General features: G+C 37.8%; 2 protein-coding genes across 4 annotated transcripts in view; both read right to left on the minus strand.

Moving 5' to 3' along the window:
* LOC107670424 (zinc finger and BTB domain-containing protein 47-like) overlaps window positions 1-4,737 on the minus strand; it is a 25,657-nt gene extending 20,920 nt beyond the window's left edge. The window contains exon 1 of the mRNA XM_016463028.1: window positions 4,539-4,737. The gene's annotated coding sequence lies outside the window, so the exon portion shown is untranslated. The remainder of the gene's footprint in view (window positions 1-4,538) is intronic.
* A 1,106-nt stretch (window positions 4,738-5,843) lies between these two features.
* The window catches only part of nktr (natural killer cell triggering receptor), a 16,685-nt gene continuing 2,607 nt past the window's right edge, over window positions 5,844-19,921 (minus strand). The window contains exons 1-16 of one of the 3 annotated variants that reach the window (XM_016463024.1): window positions 19,721-19,794; window positions 18,565-18,639; window positions 16,461-16,568; window positions 16,280-16,324; window positions 13,804-13,891; window positions 12,578-12,607; window positions 12,242-12,387; window positions 11,030-11,243; window positions 10,577-10,735; window positions 10,212-10,299; window positions 9,814-9,962; window positions 6,884-9,604; window positions 6,713-6,796; window positions 6,568-6,624; window positions 6,394-6,480; window positions 5,844-6,292 (exon numbers count right to left, since the gene is read on the minus strand). In XM_016463024.1, coding sequence (XP_016318510.1) covers window positions 6,223-6,292; window positions 6,394-6,480; window positions 6,568-6,624; window positions 6,713-6,796; window positions 6,884-9,604; window positions 9,814-9,962; window positions 10,212-10,299; window positions 10,577-10,735; window positions 11,030-11,243; window positions 12,242-12,387; window positions 12,578-12,607; window positions 13,804-13,891; window positions 16,280-16,324; window positions 16,461-16,568; window positions 18,565-18,639; window positions 19,721-19,778 — 4,179 coding nt within the window. In that variant the 5' untranslated portion in view covers window positions 19,779-19,794 and the 3' untranslated portion in view covers window positions 5,844-6,222. Of the gene's footprint in view, window positions 6,293-6,393; window positions 6,481-6,567; window positions 6,625-6,712; window positions 6,797-6,883; window positions 9,605-9,813; window positions 9,963-10,211; window positions 10,300-10,576; window positions 10,736-11,029; window positions 11,244-12,241; window positions 12,388-12,577; window positions 12,608-13,803; window positions 13,892-15,966; window positions 15,995-16,279; window positions 16,325-16,460; window positions 16,569-18,564; window positions 18,640-19,720; window positions 19,795-19,921 lie in introns of those variants that run through there. The other 2 variants (XM_016463025.1, XM_016463026.1) reach the window with 2 other exon arrangements.

Genomic DNA, 19,921 nt, shown 5'->3' on the forward strand with positions numbered 1-19,921 from the left:
TATTATTGCTTGGACAAAATGCTGCACATTTCTTAGTGAAACTGAAATATAACACTAATATACTAATATAGCACTTGCATATTATTGCTCTTTTGTTGGTTTTAATAGCTTCTATTGTCCTCATTTGTAAGTCGCGTTGGATAAAAGCGTCTGCTAAATAACAAAACTAAACTGAAATTTTAAAACAAGCACCAAATCAAATAAATAAGTAACACAAATAAAAGACATCTCTTCATATAAACAAACTAAGGCTTTGTTTGTGCTCTTTCCATTTAAAATGAGAGGCAACCACTGCATTTTAATCATGATCCAAAAAAAGATGCTGCATACATGCAACATGAGCAGTTTTAATCTAAATTGGATTGTATAATTTCGAAATTTGAAGCAAAAACAGAATGGTTTAACTTCAGTTTTGTGAAACTATACATAAAAAATATCTGCATGAAACAGAAACAACAGACAAGTTGAATGAGACGCAGATTCACTCTCTGCCAGCAGGTGGTGCTTAAAGCGTTTCCTTGGTTTCTTATGAACTTTAATATGCATTATACAGAGGCGAGATGAAAATAAAAAATACCATCTAAACTTTTCTAAAGACAGTAAGTTTCCCCTCAGATATACATTCATATAAACTCCTACCCCTAACTGAATCGCGATTTGTTTAGCATCTCAACCGATTTGAATCGTCACATATTTTAATCGATTTTCAACCGGCTCGCAGTTAATCGTTACATCCCTAACTATAGTACAAAATTCTATTATAGTACTGTATTTCAATGAGTTATAATTGAGAACAATAAGAATAAAAAAAAGTTAAATGTCTTTTGATTCCGATAAGAATTTTAGTAAAAAAAACAAAAAAACAAAAAACCCTTTTATCCCCCCTCAAAAAATAATAATAATATGTTTCTTACCATATCAGCATATTATAATTATTTCTGAAGGGTCATGTGACACTGAAACCTGAGCTTGTATTTTTTTTAAATTGTAATATTTCACAGCGTTTTTGCCATATTTTTGATTAAAGGGGTCATATGATGCGATTTCAATTTTTCCTTTCTCTTTGAAGTGTTACAAGCTCTTGGTGCATAAAGAAGATCTGTAAAGTTGCAAAGACTAAAGTCTCAAATCCAAAGAGATGTTCTTTATAAAAGTTAAGAGTCAACCACGCCTACCTAAAACGGCTCGTTCTAACACGCCCTCACATGTCTACGTCACTGTGTGGGAAGATTTGCATAACGCCGCCCAAATGTTCACGCAAAGAAAGAAGGCATAACTTTTATTCTCGCTGTAGTATTGTTGTTGTCGCCGCCGCCATGTCGTGAAGGCGCTGTGTTTCATTGTGAAAGCGAAACTACTTTGTTTGGTCTTCCAAAAGAGGACGATATCCGCTACGTCATGCCTAGAGCTGATCTGTGATGGTCGCTGAGGAAATGCATCAACTTCAACATCCTTTAGATGTAGTGCTGAAATCTGACCCTGACAAGTTAATGACAGATTTCCCGAGATTCGCCAACTTCTCTCATACAGCCAAGCAAGCACAAAATGTGGCTGTAACAGAATTTGAACAACCCAATGCGGGAACTGAATAATCAAGGTTGTAGACTGTGATCTGCTACGTTACCAAAGCCTGAGCAGGACTGCCAGGAGACTTCAGCCTGAGTTATGTGAGCAGGAGCTGAGTCAGGACTTCTGGCCAAGAGAAGAGCCTGTGGAGCTGGCATGTCTCTGCCACATAAAGCACAAACACAAACTGCCACAGATCTGCTAACTCTGCTCATGGGCCAACTCCTCTCCATGTACAGACTCTGACCTAAGTATGCAGCAATGTGAGGAACTGAACCTGACAAACAACACAGACACCGGGAGAAACACAACTGTGAAATAGGGAAATAAATGTCTTCTCTTTTCCATAACCGAAAAGGAGAAGGAAGGTAATGTGTGTTGATAAAGATTAAATTGTACAGATTTAGCAAACGGATCCTTCGAAGAATGCATACATACACATTCATCATATTTGCATACTAGTAGTAGCATTTAATTCATGCTGATTTCATAAAATGACACAAAAGAAGATATTTTGAACAATGTTGGTAACCGAACAGTTGATGGTAGCCATTGACTTCCATAATATTATTTCTAATCTATACTATGGAAGTCAATGGCTACTATCATTCTTCAAAATAATGAAAGTCATACAGGTTTGGAACAACATGAGGGTGACTAAACGATCACTGAATTTTCATTTTTGGGTGAACTATCTCTTTAAGCAGCACAATTATTTTCAACATTGATAATAATAAGAACAAGACTCGAGTTGAATGCTGGGAGCCGTTTGAGGAGCACTTGTCACATGGATTTAAGTGACCTCAACAGCAGAGCACTGAGAGACAACGAAGCCTCAAAGTCAAGGGTGGGCAGGAATGTCCTGAATAGATGGTTACATAAAAACCCTCAGCATGATGCTTTTTTCCAGGCCGCAGCACTAAAGGACAAGACTGCAGAGTTTAGCAGGAGTCGTTCTATTTCAGCTCTTCCTAAAGCACAAATTTTCATAGCGCTAGGAAATCATCATGCATTCAATGCATTTATTCATTTGTATGAGAATTTTAACCGTATGCATCTCAAACATGATGACCTTGCTTGACCATGCTTTTACCACTAATGCTTAACTAGATGAGCGATGGGAACTAGTAACCAAGTTCAATAGATTCAGCTGAAGTTCAGCTGCTTTTCTGTTATTACAGAGCGTTTTGGAAATTAAAATGGTTAATGTTATCATCAAGTTATATTCTTTCGGTGATTGTTTAAAATTGATTAGATTCTCATATACAATGCATTAATGGGGGCGTAATGAATTCTTTGGGTTCTGACTCATTTCACATGTCAACCAACAATAGGCTATGCATATTTAAGCACTTTTGGTCCACTACAGGCAAACAGGAAATGCACTATAAATAATAAAAAATAACAACACTTTTTAAGGGTCATGTGAAAAAATCAAGCGAGCAACTGGAGGTCAACAAGACAGGGTCGTGGCACTAAAGTAGTGACCTGACCCAGCTATTAACCCATCTTCCAGATGTGAAGAGGCCTCTGGATACAGCATCAACGTACTACAATACACATGCTTTATTTTTACTGAGCATTCCTAAAATCAACACTGCTTTCATCCCGCAACTTTTGTGATGCTCTCCCTCTGTTTATGAAGGATATGGAATATTACAATGCTAATAAAAAACAACACCAAAATACACCCAGAGTAAGACATCTCTTTTTTTAAATTTATGATTTTTATTATTTGCAAATAAGAAATAATATAAACAACCATGCACCTGACATATAAACAAACCACTAAAACAAAAACAAAACGAAAAAACAAAACATATCTTTTATCATTCTCTTCCCATTTTATTCTTCTGCGTATGAGTTCACTGAGACTACAATTTTTTTTATTAATTTGTGATAGGTGGGTATAAGTGGGATTAAAAAAAAAAAAAAAAAGATTTACAGAGGTCACAATTTCTAGTCAATGAAATACTAGGAAAAATATTCTTACATTTCTCTCCCTCTCTTTATTTCAATGGCTTTTGCGATTCCTGAAATTATTTTTTTAATTACTTGATATTTGTAATTGACTGTGTGAACACTTTACGCGGTGACTGCTTGTTTTTTCTCTCTTTCTTCTATCTTTGTATTTTGTAGAAATTAATTATATTTACAATGCAGATTTTAGTTTAACTTTGATAACCAATCTGTAGAACAATTTTAAAATTATAGTTTTGTTTTTGCTTTGACAATATTAAACAATCATTATACTAAAACATGACTAATAATTAGTATATAACTATTAATAATACTAATGCTATTTGTAAGTATTTGCGATCTAATTTATTTATCTTTGTTTTGGGCTATGCCTACATTTTAGAAAATGATTTATATTAATATAAAATCATTTAAATGGCATTTAAAGTATAATGTTTCCAAGCTCCTGTATCTCTAAAAAAAAAAATGTGTAACGCCTTCAACATTTATTTGGAGACTCAGAGTTATTGCACAACTGAAATATGAACTCTATGGATGGGGGATCGACAAATTTAAGGGCATGTGAATTTAAAGGTGTTGTGACATCAATTCGTTCTCGTCCTGTGCAACAAAGTCTATAATTTCAAAAGTATATTTAGAATTCAAATTTAATTTTGCATGCATCAATGTCCACAAAATGCACCAGTCACGACGTGATCCCTATCCACACTGATATGAGAGAATTTAACTCTTTAAACGCAACAATGTAGCTATTGTGGCCATTGCATTCTTGTTAACCTTCCAATTTCTGTGGCTTGTCGGCGTTCTGTGCAAGTTGCAAACTTCATTTCGCGGTCAAATTTATTGGCGACATCACATTATCTAACACATTCAAAACTCAGACACGTCCCGGGACAAACTATTGCAAGTTTCATCGGCCTAGCTAAGTCGTTTAAAATTACAAGAGATCAAATATGGATATAAAATAATCAAAATGTCGTTGTCTACTGTACCATTTTGATCCGGGGTCTCTAGCATCGAAGGAGTCTGCGAATAACTCCCATTTGCGCAGAACTTCCGCTCGCCATGTAATAGTACGCTGGATTTTCACATTTCTTCAGTTTTCTTTCCCCTCACTGTTTTTTTTCTCGCCGTGCTAGCAGCATTCAGACAGACAAAAATGCAGAGGCTGCTTTTGCAGTAGGAATTGGTGATTGGAGCTCAGGGATCATATGGGCTTTTGTCAGAAGTTTTAAAGGGCCATTGCACTGGATATTTTTTTTCCCGTCTGAGCTCTAGTCTACATCTACTGCTAAAAATTAGTAATCAATAGGAGCTGCCCTTATGGGGACATGGAGCATTTGTGTCCCAGGTGCTCATAGTCATGACCTTGCATGTGGCATCTCACTGTGTGCATGAGAGCATGCGGAATCCTGAAAATCCAGAGCAATTATAATCCTTGTGTTCGAATATGTATACTTTTCTTTTAATAAACAGCGAGTAGGATGTCTGAATATACAGTATTTGTGAAACAGCAGGCAAACTAAACCCAGATGACATACTGCACCTGCTGAGATTCTTTAGTGAGCAACCAGTAAACACTATCCCATGAGGCCACAGGAGTGAAGCAACTGTTAAGATAGAAAAAAAATCAAAAAAGATTTTCGAAAATGGAGAAATGTGATCTGAGCTCTTATGTTTAAGTACTTTAGATACCAATAAAAATGCTCTTTGTGGTTAAACTGTACTTTGATGATTGCTAGTATGTGTAGTATATCTAGAAATGCATACAGTTTATACTAAATAACAATTTAGAACAACAGCCAAAAGTGAATTCTTCATAAGAGAATTGTTCATACTCTGACAGTACATTTGGATGCAGTAGTATCAGTGCAGTGGTTGTCAATTCTGATCCTAGTGTACCCCAGCACATTTTGGATGTACAGTATCCCAGGACTAAATCAAAAAGCAGACATGCTTGTAGTGGTCAATACTTACAAACATGTTTGAGATGGACTTTTATCCACATTCTAATGCATCATACTCAATTTTGTGTATATTTGGAGGAGTCACTGAAACGTGAAGTAGGAAGAACACATTTCCCAGAATACACATTATACAGCACACACGAAGGATTTCACAAACAAATGTAGTTTTATTTACAGTTGGCAAGATTCGTTTGTTATATTTAAATGGTGTATCAATAAGCAGCAGTAGATACATTCAGCAAGATGTTTTGTTTTTATGTACAAATAAAAAAACAATGCACCGAGGGCAACCACAAAACATTAATTTGGCCAAAACTAAACATTTTCCATCCATGTCTACCATTGATTTGTTTAATAAAACTGCATGCCATGTCAAAACATGACATTTACATTTCACGGAATTTCATGTTCAAAAGACTGAGGTAAGTGGCTGTTGATATATAACCTAGGCTTTACAGTTGGAGGGTTCTATGCTCCATTTCTTAGGAATATTAAAAAGGTGTGCCAGAATAAAGCAGTGACTAATTTTGTTTCAAATGTACATTCATACATAGACTCATTTGGAAAAATACAGCAGAATGTATGTGAATTACACATTAAATGATGATACAGTGTACATCAAAGTACATACTTCAAACTTAAACTGAGTCATTCGTTCAGAAAACCATTTGAAGGAGGATAGGGAGGCTTAATGCTACATCAATTCAGCTCAGCTGTATCGACTGCTTCGGCTATGACTTCGCCTCCTGGAGGAACTGCGACTGTAAGAGCGATATGACCTGAAAGTGAAGACACACATCAGAGAATTAGCTTCAGTGAGGCACATTATCAAATTCAAACAAGACAGTTTTAATAATACATGGATTTATTTATGATGTACCTGGACCTGCGGTCAGAGCTCTCACTTCTCCGATGCCCTCTTCTCCTGCTACGACTGCGGCTAGAATAACTATCGGAAGAGTTAGACCTGTATTTCCATGAACAAAAGACATAATTAAGCGACACTAGGTTGGTTGCAATCAAAATGCATTAATCATTTTGGCTCCATGCTCACCTTGATCTGTGGCGACCTCTGTGGCGACTTCTAGAATGACTTGTACTGTCTGTATGGCTAAAACAAGATCACCGTGGTATCTTCATTAAAAACATTTTAATCCCCATTAGACATATATCAAAGATAAATATCTTTCAGTACTTACCTACGGGAACTTCGGAAGGTGCTACTTCGAGAACGAGAGTGTCCTCTGCTGTATCTACTCCTGCTTCTACTTCTACTGTAGCTCCTGTGTGAACAATTAAAACATGCAAAATTGACTTGACATGGACGATTGGACATACAAAGTCATAAAACATTGTCTGTTGTAACCAACCTGGAAGAGTAGGTGTAGCTTCTGGACCTGCTCCTGGAGCGGCTATATGAATGAGACCTACTTCTGCAGTGGGACCTGTGACTGGACACAGACCTTGACTTGTTCCGAGAGTGGGATCCAGCCCTTTCTCCTGTTGCTGGAATAGAGTCTTCTTCACTTGAGCTGTCTTGATTTCTGGGTCTCTGATTTAACCGAGCTGTCTTTCGTACCTCATCAAATAAGGATCCTGGACGGACTCTACTCTTGCTCTTGATCTCAATCTTGAGACCCTGGGCCTTTCCCTCCAGTTGATCTTGCATTTTATTTATTTTAATAATTAAAGGTTTTGTAGTAATGGCATGCACAACAGTCATGCCTGTCAAAGGTTTCCATTTATTTTCAACTGCTGAGAGAGAAGTGTCACCAGGTACATATTCCTCTGGCTGACTGCCTTCAGGTAAAACAGATCCAATTGTTACAGAGTTTCCTCTTTCTATTTGAGGTGGAACAAGCGCACTACCATTATTTCGAATACTTTTTAGAGGGGAAAATCCAATCGCTTTGGCACCTGGTTGCTTAGCTTCTGGGATGGCTTCTGGAGGACATACATCAACTTTATTTGGGTCTCTTGGTTTGTTACTTGCCAAGTTAGTGTCTGAAAGATTGGTATGGATCTCTAGATGGCTTTGAGCTGGACTTCTTTCAGTATTGCTATTTGGCTTCGGTTTTTGGCTTTCAGTCACCTTCCCATTCTCATCAATACCTTTAGAAGACTCTACTGAAAACATATCTTGTGATGATTCGACATTCCCTTGATCGTCATCCTTATTTTCTGAGACTTGGTGCTTGATCTTTCCAGCCTTTATACGCCTTTTTGCTCCATCACGGACAGCATCAGGATTTGCTATGTGAAATTGTTTTGCTTGAGTGACTGAATCATCCTCCTCACCTTCATCACCAAACTCCAGTGGAGGCTGCCAGTGAAATGTCTCTTTCGGCTTTTGGTGCTTCTTGGATTTCTTGGCCTTGGATCTGCGAGATCCTGACCTGGAAGTGTTCCTCCTCTTGTGCTTGTGCTTCCGCTTGGCTTTCTTGTTCTTGTGCTTTGAAGTTTTTGTGTCTGCAGACAGCTCCTCATTACCTTTTAATTCTTTAGACATTTCTGCACCTTGATTTGACTTGCTAGAGGTCCATAAAGGGTGTTCATACTCTGATTCTGAACTAGCCTCTCCCTCCTCTTTTTCAGACACATGTTTGGCATCACTAACTACCTTTTTGTCTGGCATTTCAGAGTCACTCTCAGTCTCCCAGCAACGAGACAAAATCTGTCTCTTTTTCATTTCAGTAAGTCCCTCATCACTAATAGGGAGTTGGTTGTGTTCCAGAGCAGTATTAGTCTTACTTGAGTTCTCTCCTTCACTTTCCCATCCAGATGCATTATTGTTGTCCCCTAATGGTCCTTTCCTTTGATTGGGATTTGTGCCTTTCAGTGTGTTTCTCTGTACCAAGGAATCATTGTGTCCGTGGATAGCACTGTATGGATTATCTGATATGTTCTCTGAGGAGGGAGATGAATCTTTATGGGCACTACCATGATTTGCATGCTTGTCCCTCTTTTGGCTATTTCTGTGAGATCTACGATGTTTTCTCTTTTTTTCAGTGGTTCTTCCTTTGTATGAATTATACGACTCCGACCTACTGCAAGAGGAAGATCTGCTGCCGTACTGACTCTTTGATTTGCTGCTACTACGTGATCGAGTAGGTGAACTGCTCCTGGACAAACTGCTTTGCAGAAGCCTATCAGGAACATTATTGTTAGTGCTGCTGGGGTTCCTTTGACTAACAGCCGTGTCTGGCTTTAGAGAGGACATTACCTCCAGAGGTACATTTGATGATGGGCTGATTAGTGCATTTGAAGCTGGGGCTGATTTTACATTGATTTCTTGAATGCGGACATAAGAGGGTTTCCAGGGTTTTTGGCCTGGTTTCCATCGAGAAGGAGGTGGACTGTCACTCATAGGCAACACAGAGACACTCTCTGAAGATGCTGCTGGTTGGGCTTTAGATTCTTCACCTTGAACTGATTTAGGGACAGGCTTGTCCAATTTGGAAATACCGCCCTCTGTAGGCTTTGACTTTCGAGAGGATCTCAACTCATTTCTTTTCCTGGAACGTGGTGGGGTTTCTGAACTATACCTAGAGTTTGATCTGGTTCTTGACCTTGTCCTGTATCTGGATCGAGAACGTGACCTAGAATGTGTAACAGACCGTCCTGATCGACTATGACTTGATCTCATGGATGACCGAACCCGCTTATCAGACCTTGACCGACTTCTGGAATAAGATCTGCTCCTGGACCTCGAATAAGATCGTGAATCTCTAGAAGAGCTTGATAAGTAACGTCTCCTTTCTGATCCTATTCTATACGATCTGTGGGAGTGGCACGACGATGAGCGAGAGTAAGACTGAGAGCGTGATCGAGAATGTCTCCTCTCTGCACGGCTTGTGTGTTTCGACCTCTTGCCTGAGGACCCAGACATCTCATTCTCAGACTGGGAGGTCTCCTTGGTCTTGTTCTTTTTATGTTTCTTTGAGTGCTTTCGTTTCTTAGTTTTCTTCTTGCGTTTGGTTTTCTTTTTTTCTTTTTTAGATCGATGATGGCTGGAATGTACAGAAGCCTCACTTAAGGAACGCTCTTCTGATCTTGACCTAGACCTTGGGGTGTCACTTCTGTCATCCCATCTGTTTGAACAATATTTAAAATACAAAATAAAAATCTATGTTCCAACTATGTTTTTCACAACTTTAAACATATTTCTGAAAGCAAATCAAAAACTTAATATAAACAAAATTTACTTTAATATAAACCTTTTAATATAAACTTGGCACGTACAATAATTTTGAATATCACACTGATCATTGCACCGTTTTCAAATGGTGTAAGAGCAAACCTTTCTCCTTTACTCCATCTCTCCACACTGGGGGGCTGGTAAGCCTTGGTCCTCTGCATTTCCTCTTTCCAGTGTGGAGGAGTCTCACTGCTCCCCCGTTCCCCTTCAGACTCCGATCGGGACTTTGACCGGGGGGGTGTATGGTACCTCTGCAGAGGGAATAAAAAACGACAACCCTTCATGCATGGCAAACCAATCAAACTATCATTCCATCAAGCACTTTCTAACAAGTCAACGTCAAATCATTAGAATTAAATAATTATGATAATTATTAAAGCAGCTGATATAGATTTGAGTTTGTAAAAATGCATTTTGTCTGCTGTACTTTATTTAATGTCACTCTGTGGCTTTGTTTTTTCTTCTGTAGGTGGTAGAAATATAATTCACGGTTGTCATACCATAGTACCGCGGCCTTTGATCTTGCGTCCAGATTTTGTGACTGTTGGTTTTGTGTCATTTGGTGCCACGACTGTGTCCTGCATGGCCCTATTGGGGGGGGGAAGTATCAGTTTTAAGACTTTACCTATTTGGTTTAATATAAATACAATATACATCAAAGCTGATCCATGGATTTCAAGGATTAATTGTTAAGCAAGGACAAATGTTACTAAAACATGAATCGCTTTTGGTTCTATAGTAACACTTTAAATTTAGAATTTTTAGAAAATGTCAGTTATCTAGTAACTGGGAATGCATAGGAAAGACTCTTGTAATGTTTAAGTGAAAAGAGGAACATCTGTTGAATTACACAAAAGACACAAACGTTTTTACTATCTCCTCCTGGGTAGGCATGTCCCTGCGGAGCAGGAAGCGGTTCTCTGGCACAGGTGGGATCTCTTCTGGTCGAACCACAGGCTTCTCCCTTTTTACATTCTGCTCAGCCTCACCATCATCTTCCTCTGCCATCTCTCCCTCAGCATGACTATGAATCGGGAAAAGAGTAGGCAGTATATTTTTATTATACAACTAAAAACAAAGGCCAACCATAAAAAAAGCATGAACAAAACTAATTCATAATCAGCTCAGATTTCTAAATTATTCCTTGGTGACACCTTTGGATTTGAAAAGGTTATCAATATACTATTTTTACTGTGACTGTGATATAGCTGAAAAGTGTCAGTGCAGGCTAATACCAAATGTGTTATTGCTTTAGATCATTGGCTGAATTACAAATAAAATTGCCTAAGAGGAAAAGGCACTGGTTACAATAATTTACCTTTCATGTCCTGCTGTTTTAACTGTCTCTCTGTCCTTCTTTGTCTCTCTTCTTTTTCTCTTTGAGTGCTTACTCTTCGAGTTTCTTTTCCTCTTTCGAGATGCATAATTTTTGTCAGACTCTCCATCAGAGAAGGAATACTGAGATGAAGACTCCAAAGAACTCTGAGAGTCATCCTCAGAATGGAATGCTTTCCTCCTTTTGCCTTGAAGAACTACAGAGATACAACAAACTTCAAAACGTCTGAAAATGTACTGAACATCACCACAGAATGGAATTTATTCATTCTCTTTATTTCTGACTACATTATCAATGCGAAGTGCATGTGAATTTATTTTGAACTGGAGCTTTGTGTGCATGGCACTAAATAAAACAAACTTATAATGAACAACACTAGCTGTGTCCCAAATGATGCACTATACACTATGCACTTATTCTATGAACTATGTATTTAACTGTCTAGTGTATGAATTATATAAGCTTGCTCTGTCATCCAACATCAGTCTAATAGCCCTTGCCCTTCCAGTAACTAATTAAAGATGCGACAGTTAAGTGTCCAACTTTCCACACTTAATTAACGTTTTTTCCTGTTAATTAAGTGCATCATCCAGGTTTTTTCTTTTTGGAATGAGAACACACTAATCACACTATTTATACTAAAAACCATCAGATAATTGTACGCAAGTACGTAAATTGGAACACACATACTATGTCCAAACCAAGCACATTGCAAGTAAAAAGTGAAAAATACAACGTAACAAATGTTATATATAAGATACATCTGTAAGAATTAGGATTTTGAACCAGTGAGATTTCACTTTGGGCAGCACTACCCAGAATGACATGATCAAAATACAATTCAAGTGACTGGCAAAATGTCTTGTTGCACATCATTTGCTGTGGGTGGTTAGGGCAAAAACTCTAACCACCTGTGACTGTTACTTGATGCTTTGTAGCGTCATGCCTGGTTAGGACACAGTGTAAATGTGTGTATTAAAATTGGTGTCTGCTGTATTTCAAAGCACCATTCATTTTGTTTTATGATCTTTCACAGTTCCATTTTTAAACACCATATTTCACTCCATAATGTAGTTGATGTGGAGATTAAAAACATTCTCCATTAGGTAAGACAAGTTCAAACAGCATAGTGACAGGCGGAAAGAGTGCAGCCAAAATTTCTAGTTTATATCTCACACTCAAGAACAAGCTTACCATCGTTAGCAGACTTTGTAATCAGCTGTCCACAGTCAATCACTCTGACGTCAGCATAGGGTCTGCTGGCTGAGTCGGTCTTCAGCCCTTCAATTTTCTTTATGACCTCGAAGCCAGAGATGACCAGCCCGAAGACCACATGCACTCTAAATTAGACCAACAATCCTTACAGTTACAAGAAATTGTGGGATTTAGGGAAAAAGCTTGCATCCAAATTATCTTATAATAAATAAATGATGAATTAACTGTTTATTTTTTAATTATTTGCTCCGACAGTATTGCTTGAACAGATATACAACATACATAAATGGTTAAACAAAGCCACTGAATCATTACCCATCTAGATGAGGCGCTGTCTTAGTAGTTCTGTTGTCAGGTAAACGAGTCCAGGTCATCCAACATGGACATGTGGTGAGGGGGGATAAAAGGAAATAAATTCAGTCAAAAAAGCATTCAGTCTGTCATCAAGAAGAAATTTGTATGCATCAATTCAAACACTGAGGAATTTAAAACCAGCAGTGCTTGCACAATAACATTGGCTGGATGAATAAATTCTAATGATGAACAGGAACAGGTCCAACATCTGCCAACATTATTCTGACAAAACCATAAAATATTATAGGGACAACTTCAATTAGAAATCAGTGTTTCCATGGCAGGAAAATACATCCTGTGATTCTAAACTTGAAATACATCAATAAAGACTTCAAGGTTCTCTGTGCTGGGAGAACAGATTTTTTATGAGGTGAAAATTATTTAATGATAAATAAGAAGCCAGTGCTAGCTACAAGCAACCAGAAATACACAGTCAGGAGAGAGAAGCACAGCCTTGGAGAGACACTTTACCTTGGTAGAGCAGGATGCTAGAGTTTCTGCAAATTTTACACAAAAACGGCAAGAGAAAAATTGTAATACATTTGTAGGCAAAAAAGGACTGCTTTCTGATTATAAAATATTTCTAAATGCACATTGACAAGGGAAAAGGGAGATGAAAATGCACCAGCATCCCACATGAACATGTAGACTATGTAGAGTCTCCAAAACAAAAATATATGTGGTAAAGAGATTGAGGAGATTAGAGAGAGTGTGAACGGCAAAAGGGGGAGATGATTGTTTTACTAAATAAATGAAGTAGACGGAACAAATAAAATGTTCCATCTTCACCATCTTGCTTTACTATTGAAAATCACTAGTGGTCTTTAAAAATTGTATTGCTGTGTCAACAAATTGTGAGTGACATAAGTATGAGTAAGTATTTAAGCAAGTACAACACTTGGGTCAAAGTTAAGAGCCCAGATGCTCTTTGTGGTTTTGGTCAATCTCTTAAAACAGATACAGGCTTTCAAGCGCATATTATTATAAAGGCTATGAATGAAGCAAAATAGTTCTGTAGAACTGATCTGAACACTGGGGGAATAAATAATTTATACGTATTGCATGTGCCATTTAATAGTGACCAGTAAGTCATATTAAATGGTAAGCAGAAGATCTGGTGATGAATGGTTGTTTCTATATACACATACACCCTCTCTGTGTCTTATACCAGAGTAAATAGCACTTACATAAAGAACTGGGACCCATTTGTGTCTTTGCCACGGTTGGCCATCGACAAGAGGAAGGCTCTATCATGTTTGAGAGTAAAGTTCTCATCTGTTGAAGAGAAATACGAAGAAAAAAGGACACTGAGTGCTTGTCGACTGCTTCAAAAAGTTGTGTTATGGAGAAGGACAGGAGCAGGCAAAGAGATGTTCATGAACACCTGATATCAGTGATGCTTCTATGCTGCTTCTGAACTCTTGAGTGTTTCTCGTGCTCTTTAGTGTAAAAGCGAGTGATTTTCTATTAAAACAACTACTGTTTACATCAAAATCTTTGATCAAGTTGGGCTGAATTATTTAGAAAAAGGAATAGTTCACCCAAAACTGAAAATTCTGTCATTCATTTCTCATTCTCATGTCATTTCAATCCAGGTGATTTACTTTTTTCTGTGGAACACAAAAGGAAAGATTAGTCATCAAATACAGCTCTTTTCCATGCGGTTTTGATGCTTCAAAAAAGATGAAAAAGTTCCATAAAAGTTTTAAAAAGCAGTATTGTAATAGTTAATTGCAATTGCTTGGAAAAGATCGACCCGCACATTATTTACATTTTCTTTTTTCTTCTACTAAAGAAACTAAGGCATGTAGGTTTGGAACAACATGAGAGATTAATAAATGACCTTTCTGGTTGAACTAAACCCTTTTAAAGGTTGGATTATGTTCAAGAGTATTGTATTTTATATCAACCCATCCTGGAAAATTAAGAAAGAAACAAAATAAAACATCAAAGAAAAGAAAAAAAGAGAAGTCAGTTAACCAAATCAATTTCATGGTCCATATATCCATGAGCACTCTGTGCAGCGTGGACGTTTTTGGCATGGTTCACATAAGGGATTGGAGAATGTTTAGTCTAGGGCTGTGCAATTAATCGCATGCGATTGCCATGCACATCTCGTTAGTAAAGCCGGTTCCGTGATTGGTAGTAAATCTCCATCACCTTCTTTCAGATTGAGCGGCATTTACTACACAGAGCCGTAGTTCACTGACAAGCTAGGCAATATCGCGTTCATAATCGCAGATGAATCGCATTCGATTATGAACGTGATATTGCCTAGCTTGTCAGTGAACTACGGCTCTGTGTAGTAAATGCCGCTCAATCTGAAAGAAGGTGATGGAGATTTACTACCAATCACGGAACCGGCTTTACTAACGAGATGTGCATGGCAATCGCATGCGATTAATTGCACAGCCCTAGACTAAACATTCTCCAATCCCTTATGTGAACCATGCCAAAAACGTCCACGCTGCACAGAGTGCTCATGGATATATGGACCATGAAATTGATTTGGTTAACTGACTTCTCTTTTTTTCTTTTCTTTGATGTTTTATTTTGTTTCTTTCTTAATTTTCCAGGATGGGTTGATATAAAATACAATACTCTTGAACATAATCCAACCTTTAAAAGGGTTTAGTTCAACCAGAAAGGTCATTTATTAATCTCTCATGTTGTTCCAAACCTACATGCCTTAGTTTCTTTAGTAGAAGAAAAAAGAAAATGTAAATAATGTGCGGGTCGATCTTTTCCAAGCAATTGCAATTAACTATTACAATACTGCTTTTTAAAACTTTTATGGAACTTTTTCATCTTTTTTGAAGCATCAAAACCGCATGGAAAAGAGCTGTATTTGATGACTAATCTTTCCTTTTGTGTTCCACAGAAAAAAGTAAATCACCTGGATTGAAATGACATGAGAATGAGAAATGAATGACAGAATTTTCAGTTTTGGGTGAACTATTCCTTTTTCTAAATAATTCAGCCCAACTTGATCAAAGATTTTGATGTAAACAGTAGTTGTTTTAATAGAAAATCACTCGCTTTTACACTAAAGAGCACGAGAAACACTCAAGAGTTCAGAAGCAGCATAGAAGCATCACTGATATCAGGTGTTCATGAACATCTCTTTGCCTGCTCCTGTCCTTCTCCATAACACAACTTTTTGAAGCAGTCGACAAGCACTCAGTGTCCTTTTTTCTTCGTATTTCTCTTCAACAGATGAGAACTTTACTCTCAAACATGATAGAGCCTTCCTCTTGTCGATGGCCAACCGTGGCAAAGACACGAATGGGATTAATTGCACAGCCCTAGTTTAGTCTACATTGTGTTACTGCACTGTGTACATCTCTTACCTTCTCATTTTGCAAAAGACCACAATCTCTATAAATAAAAGAATACGTTGAAAATTTTAGGCAAGAAGACTGGACCTTTAAATAAATAAATAGCCCTTATTCTCCATGCTGACTCAAATAGAAGATCATTATAAGATCACAGGAATAAAACAAGAGTCAAGATTCACAGCTACGGCGAGATAAAAACAATGACTGGTAATTCATGCAGAGAACTGAGATGCCCATTCAAAAGTCATGCAAAAGTTGTTTAAACACTCAAATTAAGGTTGCTGAGTGCTTTATAAAGAACAAAACGTATCTAAAAATGGCTTACCTTCAAAGAAACCACCATATATAGATTCTCCTCCTCTTCCATTGCCTGAGCAAACAAAAGCACATTCACTCACAAGAACAGGCAATTGAATATAACAAGTAAAGGCATAAACACTTAGGCTAAGGCACCACAGATATTTCTATCTCCACATATCCGAATCAATGAGTACAACTGGACATACCCTCAGTGAAATCACCCCCCTGGATCATGAAGTTCTTTACCACTCGATGGAAAGTTGAGCCTTTATAGCATAATTTTTTTCCTGTAGTTTTGCCACTGCTTTTCTCGCCTGCAAGTAAACCAAAGAAACATACCGTTTATGATTACTTGTATATAACAGACCTAGTATGTACCAGCCATAAACCAAACCAAAAAACAAGATTTCACAGACAAAGCTGTTAAACATGTAGATACTAATACTGTAAAGTACTGTATTCTGAATTGAACTACTGCGGTGTATTCCAGAAAGCACGGTTAACTTACCATCTGTTAAACCCTGAACTCTCGGTTGATTAACCCCAAACCTTGCTTACTCGAGGTAAGTGGTTCCTAAAACGCGTCCGGGAGTAAGTTCATTCAACACAGAGTATGTTCCTGATTAAGACTCAAGATATTCTCAACAGAGCGACGAATCGACGAGTCGAAAAAGCGCACCATGCTGTTTCTTTCTTCTTCTTTTGTTCAGTGGTCATTTACATGCTTAAAGTGCATATCGCCACCTAATTGATGGTTGTGCAATCATTTTTCTTTTTTTCCGTTTACTCCATAATCCTTGAGAATAAGAATTATATTGTTTGTTTGATGCTAATTATATATTAAGTCATATCAGATATGTATTTTTATTATAGGTAGGCTATATACATAACTGTATTGTACTAATATATAATATTGTGTGCTATCTGTCACACCCACTGAAGGCTCTCTGGTTATCTTCAGAGAGCAAGTTGCTATGGTTACTTACATACCCTGAAAGTTACCTCCGATTTTGGAACCGAAAGCTGAGGTTATCCGCTCGCTTATCCTCAAACATACCCAGGTATGTCACATAACCTACTTTCTGGAATACCCCCCAGAACAAACCAAGACATAACGGCTCAGAAATGCAGTACATGACACGCAAGACTTCACAACGAATGATTGAATGAACCAGGCTATATATAGGGTTAGTAGACAGGGTTAACAAGACACCGGTGCAAACAATGAGTGCTGATGTGTCCAGGTAAAGGATTATGGAAAATGAAGTCCAAGACTGAGTGACAGAGCTATGGGATTGAGTGCCCTCTGGTGGTTATCAAGGGCACTCCTGCTGGTGATCGTGACAGTATCAAATATTCTTTCACAGTTAAAGGGGTCATATGATGTTGCTAAAAAGAACATTATTTTGTGTATTTGGTGTAATGAAATGTGTTGCACTGCGTGAGGCAAATGGTGGTCACACCAGATACTGACTGGTTTTCGTGGTCTCGTAAACTGGCTCGTCAGTAGATCACACGTGCGCTGAAGTGAACTAACCCTGGAACATAACCTGCTTCAGAGAGCAAGTTACTATGGTTACTTACATGCCCTGAAAGTAACCTCCGATTTTGGAACCGAAAGCTGAGGTTATCCGCTCGCTTATCCTCAAACATACCCGGGTATGTCACATAACCTGCTTTTTGGAATACCCCCCTGGACTGAGTCCTGAAGTCTACAGTTACACAGACAGCAAAAGGTTAATCCTATCTGATAAGCATGGAAGAGATGCCAATAAAACTGAAATGAATACAGGTGGGTGATGGTGTGTGTGCCCTGGGGATTGGTATATATTCGATACAACAGTCAGCTGAAGGCATGTGTCTCTCATTTCAATCTCAGCTGGTGAGAAAAAAAGATCCCCGCATTGACCCAAAGCATTACTAACTGTAATTTATGACCAAACCTTCTCAATGCAGACTAATGCAGCTTTTGTCTTCTAGGAACAGGCTGTAAATACAGCTTTGGTTCATTCTTCAGTGCTGTCAGCAAAACACCTGCACTTGTCGTTATACAGCCAGGATTTAGTCACCTCTAGGTTTATTTTTGTGCTATTACCCTATAAGCTTATGCTTGTATAAGTGGACATGAATGGGTATTATATAAAGGTTGGTTGGCGCTTTAATGCCATGCCAGCTTCCTTGGCTATTTTCATTGCGATTAACAAGGTGAAATATGGTAGTATAAAAGAGCAATTTAAAAACCTATATCAGGTTTTTATAGTTTATTTTAGATAAAACCTCTGAAAGATTCAAGGTTGACTCTGTACGTACCAGTGCACAGGCAAAGAAAATTTTTGCTTGTCTTGGGACAAATATCGGAGAACAGTTGAAAGACAATTCGTCCAACTGGAAGAAAGCAAAAGAAATCATTATACTCATGGATCAGAAATCTTACACCTCTATGTCCTCTAAAATTTTTAAGCTTGCTAATAAAGAGTTATTATTAGATTAGTGTGACTATGGCAATTCAACTAAAGAGCTGTAACTTTCAGATTAACCTCAGTGCGGCAAACGACAACACTCCTTCAATATTCAAATACAGGCGCATTCAAATTTAGGTGTGCTTTTGCATTGTACCTAAAGCCACCTGTATGTTTTGTGTGTAAATTTTAAGCTTGCTTAAAGAAAGCCATTATTAGATTAGTGTGACTTTTGTAATTCAACTTATAGGCTATAACTTTCAGGCTGACTTCAGCGTGGCAAACGACAACAGCTCCTTCATATTCAAATACAAAAACATTCAAATTTAAGTGTGTTTTTGCATAGTACGTGAAGCTAGTTTTATCTATTTCATTTATAAGCGATAAAATTAATATAAACAGGGTGTTAAAACATTTGCTTTGTAAAATAATGGGTGTAAAATCACTAAATAAGGGGTCTTGGTTTTATGACGCAGACGTCTCTCTTAAAAACACATAATTAGTGGTAGACTGAGGAGAAACCCAGACATTATTTAGTGCACACTACATCTGTGGTTCATTAAAAGAGCCCTGCAGGTCAGGGTGTGGACTGCCACAACAGCTTCTCACACACTGGCACAGGTATTTGAACTGCCATTACCAAAGTGCTTTACAAAACATACAAATATAATGTTTCACTTTCGCTATTGGATGTTTACAACTGGCTTAAATATTTACCTTTTATTAAAACTTCAAAACTTGATCATTTCAGATTATACCACATGCTACTACGATAAAGATCACCCATCTGACCCCCTTTTATAGACTACTTTTTGCATTACTAAACATGATTTTTGTAGTTGGTTTTTCGGTGATTTTGAAAACGATAGAAAGCCAAACATACATAAATAGTAATCTAAAAGCAAACATTTGAAGCATTTTTCTATCAAAACTTCTACTTTTAACAGTTTGACCTTCACACAAGACTATTTCAGAACAACCCAATAAAAATCACTGTCACATCTTACCTGGTTCCCTGTTGATTTCCACATCAAAATAGCACTGAGGGCGATCTTTCACCCCCATTTTGTAAAGAGTGGGCTTCCTGAGGTGAAACCCAGACATTATTTAGTGCACACTACATCTGTGGTTCATTAAAAGAGCCCTGCAGGTCAGGGTGTGGACTAGGGCTGCACGATTAATCGCATGCGATATTTAACGCGCATCTT

This window comes from Sinocyclocheilus anshuiensis, unplaced genomic scaffold (assembly GCF_001515605.1).
Source record: "Sinocyclocheilus anshuiensis isolate Anshui unplaced genomic scaffold, SAMN03320099.WGS_v1.1 scaffold1177, whole genome shotgun sequence".
Classification (NCBI taxonomy): domain Eukaryota; kingdom Metazoa; phylum Chordata; class Actinopteri; order Cypriniformes; family Cyprinidae; genus Sinocyclocheilus; species Sinocyclocheilus anshuiensis.